The sequence below is a fragment of the Pundamilia nyererei genome, unplaced genomic scaffold (assembly GCF_000239375.1).
Source record: "Pundamilia nyererei isolate P.nyererei 1_Seehausen unplaced genomic scaffold, PunNye1.0 scaffold00935, whole genome shotgun sequence".
Classification (NCBI taxonomy): Eukaryota; Metazoa; Chordata; class Actinopteri; order Cichliformes; family Cichlidae; genus Pundamilia; species Pundamilia nyererei.
The window spans coordinates 1-10,278 of record NW_005188336.1 but is presented as its reverse complement, the minus strand read 5'-3'; the positions used below and the strand labels follow the sequence as shown (position 1 = coordinate 10,278).

At 44.8% G+C, this 10,278-nt stretch overlaps 1 protein-coding gene across 1 annotated transcript; it reads right to left on the bottom strand.

Moving 5' to 3' along the window:
* Positions 1–3,472: 3,472 nt before the first annotated feature.
* Positions 3,473–8,387, bottom strand: LOC102214788 (kunitz-type protease inhibitor 1-like). The gene is made up of 10 exons (XM_005755092.2): positions 7,838–8,387; positions 6,536–6,696; positions 6,075–6,216; positions 5,308–5,478; positions 5,193–5,228; positions 4,978–5,106; positions 4,838–4,888; positions 4,591–4,761; positions 4,028–4,090; positions 3,473–3,953 (listed from the first exon to the last, which is right to left on the bottom strand). The coding sequence occupies exons 1-10, from the start codon at positions 8,232–8,234 to the stop codon at positions 3,772–3,774; spliced, it is 1,503 nt and encodes a 500-aa protein (XP_005755149.1). The 5' UTR covers positions 8,235–8,387; the 3' UTR covers positions 3,473–3,771.
* Positions 8,388–10,278: the final 1,891 nt, after the last annotated feature.

The following is a 10,278-nucleotide window of genomic DNA, read 5'->3' as shown; positions in this document are numbered from 1 at the left end:
TAGCCGTAATGCTCCGACAATCCATCAAGCGGTGCCGGTTCGTAGCTTAGCAAAGTTGTACTAAAACATTTGACAGATTTTCCAGCGCCGTGTACCACATAAAATCGTTTCAAGGTCAGTAAACACAACCAGAATTCATACATTTTTCAGAAAAATCAAAGGATTGATTTTAAGTGTGACGTATTTTCCAAACAACACGGTAATAAGGACGGCCCGCTAGCATGCGCTACCAAAAATAGTGCTTTGTTGTGTATCTGACGGACGAAAGCTAAACCAGTTCCACACCACTGAAGTTGCAGCATTTTTACAAACCAATTCTGGTTCATCCGTTTCATTTAACGATCTGCTTTCGCTCTCATTCTGCGTCGCCGCCATGTGCGTATGTAAACATAAGCACTGCGCATGCGCGGTTTACCCATATTCTATTGCGATATTTAATTTTCCTATCATTGCCCAAAATTACCCGGTATTACCGTGAACAGTATGATATAGCCCAGCCCTATTTGAAATTAGTTTTTTAAAAAGCATTTTGAAAATCAGTTTATTAAATTAGAATTCAAAAATGAATTTACAAATGCAGAATTTATTCTACAATTAATTATTTAAGCACAGAATTCTTTATTTCGATGCACGTGGCTCTTGTGGTCCTCCATACATTTCAACCATAAGACATCAAAATAAATGGTTCAAGTAGTTATGGTAAATTTGATTCTTTTTACTGAATCAAGTTTTAATGAGTCACTCACCAAAGTGAATCGGGGTTTTTGAGTCATTTGAGTCACTGAGTCAGTCGACCAGAGAGTGCAAAAAAATGCACATTTTCACTCAAACTTAATTTGTTTCTCTTTTCATGGAAATCCTACTACTAAGATGAATGATTCTAAAAGAAAACAACTATTTTATAGAGCAAAAAAGAGCAAAAACATTTCTAAAATTAAGCAATTTCCTATCAAAATTGCTTAATAAACATTTATTTATTTTTATTTTATTTTAATATATTTTTATTTTTTATTTTATTAGTATTTTCCTTAAATGTGTTAAATATATATTTTCTCATCTAAATGTCCACTGAGCTGTGAGCCAGGGGGCGGTAATGCGCCTTAACATTGGTTGCCAACCAAGAAGAAGAGGAAGCTGTGAGCCAGGAGGGAGGGGGTGAATGGGTCAGTGAGTGATTTGTTCGCTCTATGATTCAGCACAGGAGGGAGGGGGTGAGCGAGTCCTGAGTGATTCGCTTACGATTCAGCACAGGAAGGGAGGGGTGAGTAGCTCAAATGTGCTGTTAGCATATTAGCAGAGTGATGCTACTGTGAACCGAGGAGCTATTTTCTTGATGTGAGCTTCTACTCAGGGTTTTTTCTTCCAGTTCAGAGCAGAAATTTTTTTGTTACGATACTGGATGTTGTGTTTTTCTCCACAATTTTAATTATAAGCTAGATACATTGCTACTAACAGCAACAGGGATGAGTCAGTGAGTCAGTTGGGCTTGTGAATCATGATTCATGAGTCAGTAAAGTGATTCTCGAGTATTGAACGATTCGTTCATGATTCGCGCATCACTAGATTCAAGTGTTTGCTGGGAAATAACGATAACAACACATCTAAATGCAGACTTTGAGGTTAAACAAAGTTAGTGCAAGGTTAAGAGAAAACACCTCAGGAAAGTACAGACCACTCATGAATACATAAAGAAATGAAAGAAGTGTGGTGTGAGCCAACAACAGAAATAAAAACAATGATTTAAAGAAATTGTTTGTGATTATGTAGCTTCTGTAAAAGACTTGAACCCAGCATGACCTGGACAAGGTGGATGGAGAGCTGGCGGGGACTGAGGAGTCAGTGAACACACCACAGAGTCACTGTGAAGCGACCTGGGGTCCGTTCTTCGTACCGCTTACTACATCCAAGATCAAATGACACATCCAAGATCAAATCATCGTGGCAACTTTGAGCTCGATATTCTGGTTCTCCGAACACACCTGTTGTTGACGATTAGTACAGCTGGATGAAGTAATGTGAGATCACTGGGTGGCTTAACAGGGGCTACGCATCAATAGTAGAAACATTGATCGGCAACCCTTTGATTGGTCGGCAAATCAAAGGGTTGATTCTTGCTCAATCAAGAGCAAGAACTCTTGATTGAGGGATTTCAGGAGTTTCAGAGTTTAATTAAAACGCAAGGGAACACTGCAAAGGCTGCAAAAGCAAGGAGAGAGGGCTGGCAGAAAGTTGCTGACAAATTAAACTCGTAAGTAATTTAATATATTATATTACATTATATCATATTATATTACATTATATCCTCTTTCACATTAGAGCCACAACAGGACCCACTAGAACATGTGAACAAGTAAAAGTGAAATATAACAATATTCTACAGCATGGTAATATTTATCACTTATATTGCTTTTAGTCTCTTGAAAAGAGACCCTGAAATAATCTGTTTGTTTGTTTATAACAGCAACCAAGAAAAGGGCAGAGCAAAAAAAGACAGGTGGTGGTCCTGCACCCCCTCGTCACACCCCGGCAGAGGAGCTGGCCCTAGGGTTGAATGCCACCAGACCCATTGTTGAGGGCATCCCTGGGGGCAGCTCTTCCTTAGACCAGGAGCCGGGGTGCAGTAGCAGCAGCACCTTCATAAGTGGTAAATGAGCTCATAATTCTATTTGTACAATGTAAAATATTTGGTTGTTGCCTTAGTTTTTTTGTGTGTAGTTTTACATAACACTCCATCACTTTTACCTGTTCCCATGCAAGGGGTGACTGAAGCATGCACAGTAAGTTGGGAGATATATATATATATATAAATAAATAAATAAAAAGGATCCTGTCTATCCCGCAATATACGCTGAATTCTGAAAACTCTCCTTATCAATCTTGCACCTTCCGCAATGGGTTGCTCTCGTACAAACGGACAGGACATGGCTGCGACAGACTTCCCAAATCCGCCTTTGCTTTTATAGCCGTGGTCTCTCATCTTAATTACACGAAGTAATTTACTATTACTGCTCTAAAATATGAATTACATCTGAAAAAATCAAATACATGGAATGGAATGATTAATAGTACATTTCCCTTCTTTTAGGAAATGACCTGTATGTATCTGTATGAAATCAATAAAAGAATCAAATACTGCATTATCTTTAGTTACATTGATAATATTTATTTATGGAAAAACAGTGGAAAAATATCGCTGTTGCTTTCGTATAAATGAAGCGGACATACCTGAGTGGTCGCGATCTAATCCTGTTTACATAAAGTAAGCCTGCTCCCGAGCAGGTTTACGCTTACGGATCTGTTGCTATGACAGCAAGTCCCAGATGAGCTTCGGAGAACCGAACGATCCAAGATCACGCGAAATCATCAACAATCAAATCCAGCTAACTTACTTAGCGAGGTACGAAGAACGAACCCCTATTTAGCACCTCACAGTAAGCAGGAAGTTTGTTTTCAAAATAAAGATCACTTTTTGTTATGTCCAAACTTTATTACTACTTTCAAACTTTTATTAAAACTTTATAAGAGCAGAAGTTAAAAACCTGAGACCAACTTGGTATTTACATGAAAACTAATAAAACCTGAGACCCAGACGCTGAATTCATAAATACTGAAACACAAAGAGCAGTAAAGACGCCGCGGACAGGAAACTGACATCACCACAGAACTCGAGCGTCCCCAATAATCAATCATGAAAACAGCTGAGAAATACATTTAAAGGACACTTAAATCAAAACAAGGCAGCCGATCGTCACGGTAACGGCACGGCTGACGTCACATGGGCTTGGTGGTGCTGTTATAAACAGACGTCTCCTCCTTGGACAGTGCTTCGTGGGTGGGGCCCGTGTTGACGGGCCTGTGTGTGCGCCTCTTGCGGGCCCTCAGGAAGCAGTAGGCCAGGATGGCCAGCAGAGACAAGATGGCCACCGACAGGATCACGGCGAGCGTGATGGAACCTGTGGAGGAGGACAGTGAGGTCATGTCCTGTTTGTACTGTAGAACAGTTGAAAGCTGAGGTTAAATCTCTCACTTGAGTCGTCGTCTACTTCCTTGTCGAAGCGCTCAAACAAACCTCTGGCGAACACATCGTTCTCTGCAGGGAAAGAAGAAAAAGCAGCAGTGAGTTCCAAAACTCATAAGCGGGTGAGCCGCTCTTTCTTCCCGTTTCCTTATCTGGAAGTCAGCGAGTTTTATGAAGTTCTGCCGGAGTGCTTACATTTCTGTGCTTCAGCACAAACTGCGTCAGGTTAGCGAGAAGACGTCTGAATGACATTGTCACAGAGTCATGTGACTGCAGTGTATGTGAGCAGTTTCTGTGTGTGGAGCTCATCTCATGAGTGAAGGGTCCTAACGTTTGATTTCCCACAGACAAAAAAAATCCCAGTTTTTACGTTTGTGTTAGCTGGTAGCCAAGGCAACGCCACCTTCAGCCGGCCAATAGAAGCCGCTCCCGTGCTTAGCGAGACGCTCACTTTCTTTAAGTCAGAGCGCTGCAGTGTGGGTGACGCTCAGGTTGGGTTGATCTTTAATCTGCTGGAAAGCCAGCGCTCTGTTATGAAGATTAAGTGTTTGTGTGTGCGAATGTGTGTGTACCGCCGACTTCTTTGCAGTACTCTCTGCATGTCTGATCGTCTGGAAAGTTGTTTTCGTTCCCGTCACAGCCACCGTAGGTGAACTCGTGACACTTCTGGTCCAGGGGGTCATAGTACCAGCCGGGGAATTTGGCCCGGCACGGACCGGTGCGGGGAGGCTCCGTGCACTGAGCTGAGGGGGGAGGGGTTAATTAGCATGTAGCTTGTTAGCTTTGAGTATTTCTTTAACAAAGAAAATTAAAACAAACCTTTCTTCTTGTTCACATCAATGTCCAGAAGAAGGCTCAAGGTCTGATTCACTGAGGAGGAGGAGGAAGGTCAGCTACACTCAGTGTGTGTGTGTGTGTGTGTGTGTGTGTGTGTGTGTGTGTGTGTGTGTGTGTGTTACGTTGGTGGCACTGGCTCTCGTCTGATCCGTCGCTGCACTGCTTCACGTTGTCACACTCCATACTTCTGTCCAGGCAGCAGCCGTTGCCACAGGTTAGCTGATCAGGACCGCACGGCGAGCTGCACACCTCTTAAAACACACACACACACGCACACACACTGAGCATCCTGGTTGTACTGTGGAGCAGAGATGAAGAGGTGCGCTGTGGGACTGACCTGCAGCGGGCAGAGTAACACTCCTCTGCGATGACACTGTGGACAAAAATACAGAAACAGTGTTACAATAAAGGTGTGTGTCTGTGTTCATGTGTACATGTGTGCGTGTGTGTACCTGTGACTCCTCTGCAGGCAGACAGACACTCTTGTTCAGACAGGAAGTTGTTCTCGTTTCCTATACAGCCTCCGAACACAAACATCTCACAGACGCCCTTTGTGATGTTGTAACGCCAGCGAGTAAATTTTGCGCGGCACGGCCCGACCTTCACCGGAGCCTGACAGTATGCTGAGGGCGAGGACAGCGTCAGTTACATCACTTCCTGTCAGACTTTTACCTACAGAAATACAGCTGACTGCAGTGCTGAAAACAAACAGGGTGTGCCACTGTGACAACACTTGCACCATTTACTGTTTTGCAAACTTCCATTTTACGGTTTTAAAGCCCGACTCTGGTCAGAGCTGCGATCAATACAGACTCAGTGAATCACGTGACCCTGAAATCAGCTGAAAGGAAGATGTCAAATAGAATTACGTCAAGTTTCTGCTGTGAGTGTGGGGGCGTCCTCTGAGCGTGCATGAGTCAGGTAATCCAGTCTGACCAGTTTAAGAGGAGCGAGAAAACAAACACCATTCCCTCCACCAATTAGCTGACTCTGCTTCTACCACACCGTTTAACTGATCAATAACACAGTGATTCAGCCATCAGCTGATCGATAAAGTGACGATAAGTGAAGACTTCAGACCCAATAAAGTCAGACTGAGATGAAAACAAACTAAACGTCCTCAAAACCTAAAATTGACCAAATTCTCTATTGACTCTGGCACAGGGCTCTGCACATGCTACAGACTTATTGTTGGAACACATATCGCATGAGCACTCACAGCTGGTCTGTTGTGGGTTAAGAACGAGGACTGTGACCTTGGCATCATCTGATTTGCCGTTGGAGTCGTTGACCGTCAGCTTGAAGACATACGAGCCTGTCTGCAGGTTGGAGAGCTGCACCTGGTCAGGATAATTGGTCTCCTGCAGAAGCCCATTCAAAAATAACAGCATTTAAAAGTGAAATGAGCTGGACTCAGTCACAGCTGAATGCTGCAGAGGGACGCTGAAGAACAATTACATTCACCTGGACACACCTGCACAGACACAAGTCCTTATTTTAACTTCCAAAAACCAAGGCAGAGTGAAAACTGGACAGATTGTGAATGAGATTTGGTGGGCTGGAAGCTGCTCTGCTGAATTTTATATTCAAAGTAGTGGATACAGTGAACTACCCGTCTGTCTCCAGGTGAAGTCTCCCTGTAACACAGAAGCCCCCACCCCCGTGCTGCAGCACCTGTACCTCTATCTTTACACTGCTGTCTCCTCTCTCCAGACTCCAGCGGTAGTCTTTAATTTTTGCGCCGCTAAGCGCCACACTCTCAGTGCCGTTGAGCATCACAGTCTCTCCAGGCTGAATGGTGACATCACGGCCTGCGTTGGCGACGGGCGGATGCTTCTTACCTGGAGACAGAGTGAGGGGGAGCTGAAGTCAGATGGATTCTGAGACAGGGTCAGAGATCACGTGCATAGAGAGGAAGCGCAGCCTGAAATGATAATAACAATGGATTGCATATATAGCGCTTTTCGAGACCCTCAAAGTGCTTTACAATTCCACTATTCATTCACTCTCACATTCACACACTGGTGGAGGCAAGCTACAGTTGTAGCCACAGCTGCCCTGGGCAGACTGACAGAAGCGAGGCTGCCAATCAAGTGAGGTGGGGGCCGGCCCGGCCAACACCAGTAGGCGGTAGGTGTCCAAGGACACAACGACCAAGACAGACAGAGCACTGGCGAGGCGTTAGTCCCACAGTTACGATGGAGGTGAGCTGGTCACAGCGTTGTGCCGGTGGCTTTAGCCACAGATAACAGGCGTCTGTGCCGTGGTTATCTGTCAGCATGGAGGGAACATGTGACATCCTGTAACACTTAATCAGCTGATCACAGCGGTCTGAGAGAACGAAGCTGCAGATCATCTTTAACCCGCTCCTCACACAGCAGAGGAACACGCCGTCTACGCGACAGCTGCTCTTCAAAAACATTAAACAGAAGCTGTGTCCCAAAACCTAGGCCACGTCCTTCGGAGGACCCGGCCTTCGCAGTCTATGTGGGCCGGTGTTCTGGGAGTCCATCCTACCTGAAAAAACATCCTACACAATGTTTCTGTGCAGACACAGTGCATGCGCACAACACCAAACACCGAATTAACTCCTTTTTCTCTCACCCATCCAGAATACTTCTTAAGGTTATGGTTAGGATTATGGTTAGGGGTAGGGTTAGGTTTAGTCGCAAGTCACCCTCAAATTATAATGCGGGTAGGACGTTTTGTCAGAGTAGGATAGTTTCTCAGAACACCCGGTCCTGCTCCGACGAACAGGCGTGTGTGTTCTGACCTGGCGACCCTGTCGGGCTCCGAGTCTGCCCACCGACCTCCCTGCTGACACACTTGGGCCCACAGCCAATCACCCGCCTCCATCCCTCCTCTTGCCTGCATCTTCACCCCCCTGCACATGCTCAGACCTCAGCCTCCGAGAGTCCTTCTGATCCTGCTCACTGAGCAGAACTGACATCACGGAGAGTCAGTAAGCCTGAAAGTACTCACCTTCTTTCTGGGGGGCTGCCAGGTACTTCCGGTACACGGCGTCTCTGACGTAGCTCTTGTACCCGCTCTGGGTCACGAACCTGCACGCGAACCGATTCCTACTCACGCAGTTGAACAGCACGCACGTGCGGTTCTCCTCTCCGGGGACGCTCGGCTCCAGCAACGCCAGGTTGCAGTGCACTTTCCCGCAACACGCGCGCTCGCACTCGAGCTCGGAGTAGAAGCTCGCGGTGGCCAACATGACCGCGCCCTGCTTCACCGCGTCCTCCGCGTACAGCACGAAGTCCTCGTGCCCGCGCCGGAACTCGTCCTCACAGTGCGGGTCCACTGCCCCCCCGGACCGCAAGAGCGCGAAAACGAGGAGGAGGAGGGGGGAGGAAGAGGAGCGCGTGGACATGTCCGTCTGCGGTCAGTCTACGCGCGAGGAGGAAAAGACGCTCAGCTCCGATGTACCTCCTCAGGTGTGTCTCACCTGCTCTCTGACAGGAAGACAAACACCTCGCCCCGCCCCCACACAGGTGATTCTGACGCGCCGCTGACGTCAACAACAACAACAACAGGTGAATTTATGGATCCGACAGGAGACCGTGAAAAACATCACACATTCAAAGATAAGTAAAGGTGATCCCCCTAAGCCCAGCGTCACAGACTCTCACACAGACGTCACTCTGTCTGTGACGCTGGGTTTAAGAAACAAGAGCTCAGTTAAAAACATGTTTATCGCCATCTTCTGTTAGTACGGAGCATGTGGTTGGCTAACAGACTCATATTAGTTTATGTTAGCTAACTAGTGACAGAACCAATAGCTCAGAGGAAACTAAACATCAGAGTACGAGGATCACTGTAGTGCTGCAGCAGTGAGGCGTTAAACCAGGATATACTGTACACTTTACCTTCTGTGGCAGGAAGTGTCTGTTCGCTGTTTGGCTAGCTACATGGTTATGGTTGGGTGTTAGCCTAATTAGTTGTGATGTTTGCGTTTGTAAAGCACTTTATGAGGACTGTGGAGCAGAGCGCGGATTTATCACTAATCAGTAAAATCGTTTCTAAATCAAGTACTGATTAATCAGTGCAGTACGATCAGTCAGCATTTCACACTCTAACCAGCAGGGGCACTGCAGCAACACCTGAAGCGGGCCAATGAGAGGCGCAGCCGGAAGTTAAAAGGCAGATGGTTTATGTGATTTTTACTGATTATTTGTGATTTGGATGATTTTCAGGTAAAGGAACGGAGTTTTGGTGGAGTGTGTTTCCCCCCCCCCCCCCATCTCACTTGATTGCTTCGCCAAACTCTATTCAGAGAAGATCAGATTTCAGTTAGACGTGATCAACTGAGCTCTGTGATCTAAGATAGCTTTTATAGTTTTGGATGAAGCAGCAGGATTCCTACTTTAATTCAGCTCACTCTGAAACCGACATGGAGAAAGGTTTCTTAGTACAAAGCGCTGATGAAGATGTGATGATGCTAATGTTTTGATCCACTTTGAACGAGCAGAATTTGACGTTTCTATGAGCAGGTTTGGCAGGTCAGAGTTCAGGTGAGTTTCACCTTTTTTCACTTACAAATACTGATGTTGACTTTAAGTAATAATAAAAGCCGACAAGAGCAGGAACCTGTTTAACAGTTTTTTGCCTGCTAATGATTTAATTGAGATTACAGTTTAAAATGTTAAATATGTTTATTTAAAAATAGAAAAATAATAAAATTTTCACTTTTAAATATCTCAAATAAAATGCATCTTTCTGACACTTCAATTATAATTTTATTAATTGTTTTTATCACTTTGACCTCTGACCTGCATGACATTTGATTGGTTGGTGGCTGTGTTACAGTTTTACTGTTTTAAAAAATGAAAAGAGTTTTTGTTTGGAGTTATGAAGCCTGGCAGGACTCATCTTCATTGCTCTGGCTCTGACCTGTAAATGATTTTATTTCTGTTTAGTTTTCCAATAGTACAGTGAAATTGTAAGACTGTCCCGCGTCAGCACTACGGCTGTGTCCCAATTAAGAGACCGCACGCTTGAAGTACTCGCACTACGCGTACTACGTACGGTGCGTACTATAAGTACGAGAAGTGCAGAAGTGAGAGGATTGTGAAATGGGACGGTCTAGCCTTCATGGCGCTGTTCAGGTTGCCTAGCAACCATGATACTAAACGTTACATACAGCATTGTGTGACAGAAATGAAGGAGAAAAAATGTTTTTTGTTAGTTCATTTTTGTCATGACATCACTGTGATTAGTTGAGTATCTGAGGCTGAGACCACGGGACTGTAAAACATGATTGTTGGGCTTCATTTCTGTGTGAACAGTCATTTCAAGATTAAATAACAATTAGCTAATGTTGTTCATGAGACTAAAATCATCTCACTGTGGTAATGTAAATATAATATGGCCAATATTATATGTATTGTCAGATTATTATGATATATATATATATA

What these genes read in the sequence shown, in the direction of transcription:
- LOC102214788 (XM_005755092.2), bottom strand. Translation starts at nt 8,234, where the DNA reads ATGTCCACGCGCTCCTCTTCCTCCCCCCTCCTCCTCCTCGTTTTCGCG. An exon ending in CGAGAGCCAGTGCCACCAAC is followed by an intron (nt 4,889 to 4,977) that starts GTAACACACACA and finishes CCTCCTCCTCAG; the next exon opens with TGAATCAGACCTTGAGCCTT. An exon ending in GTACTGCAAAGAAGTCGGCG is followed by an intron (nt 4,091 to 4,590) that starts GTACACACACAT and finishes CTTTCCCTGCAG; the next exon opens with AGAACGATGTGTTCGCCAGA.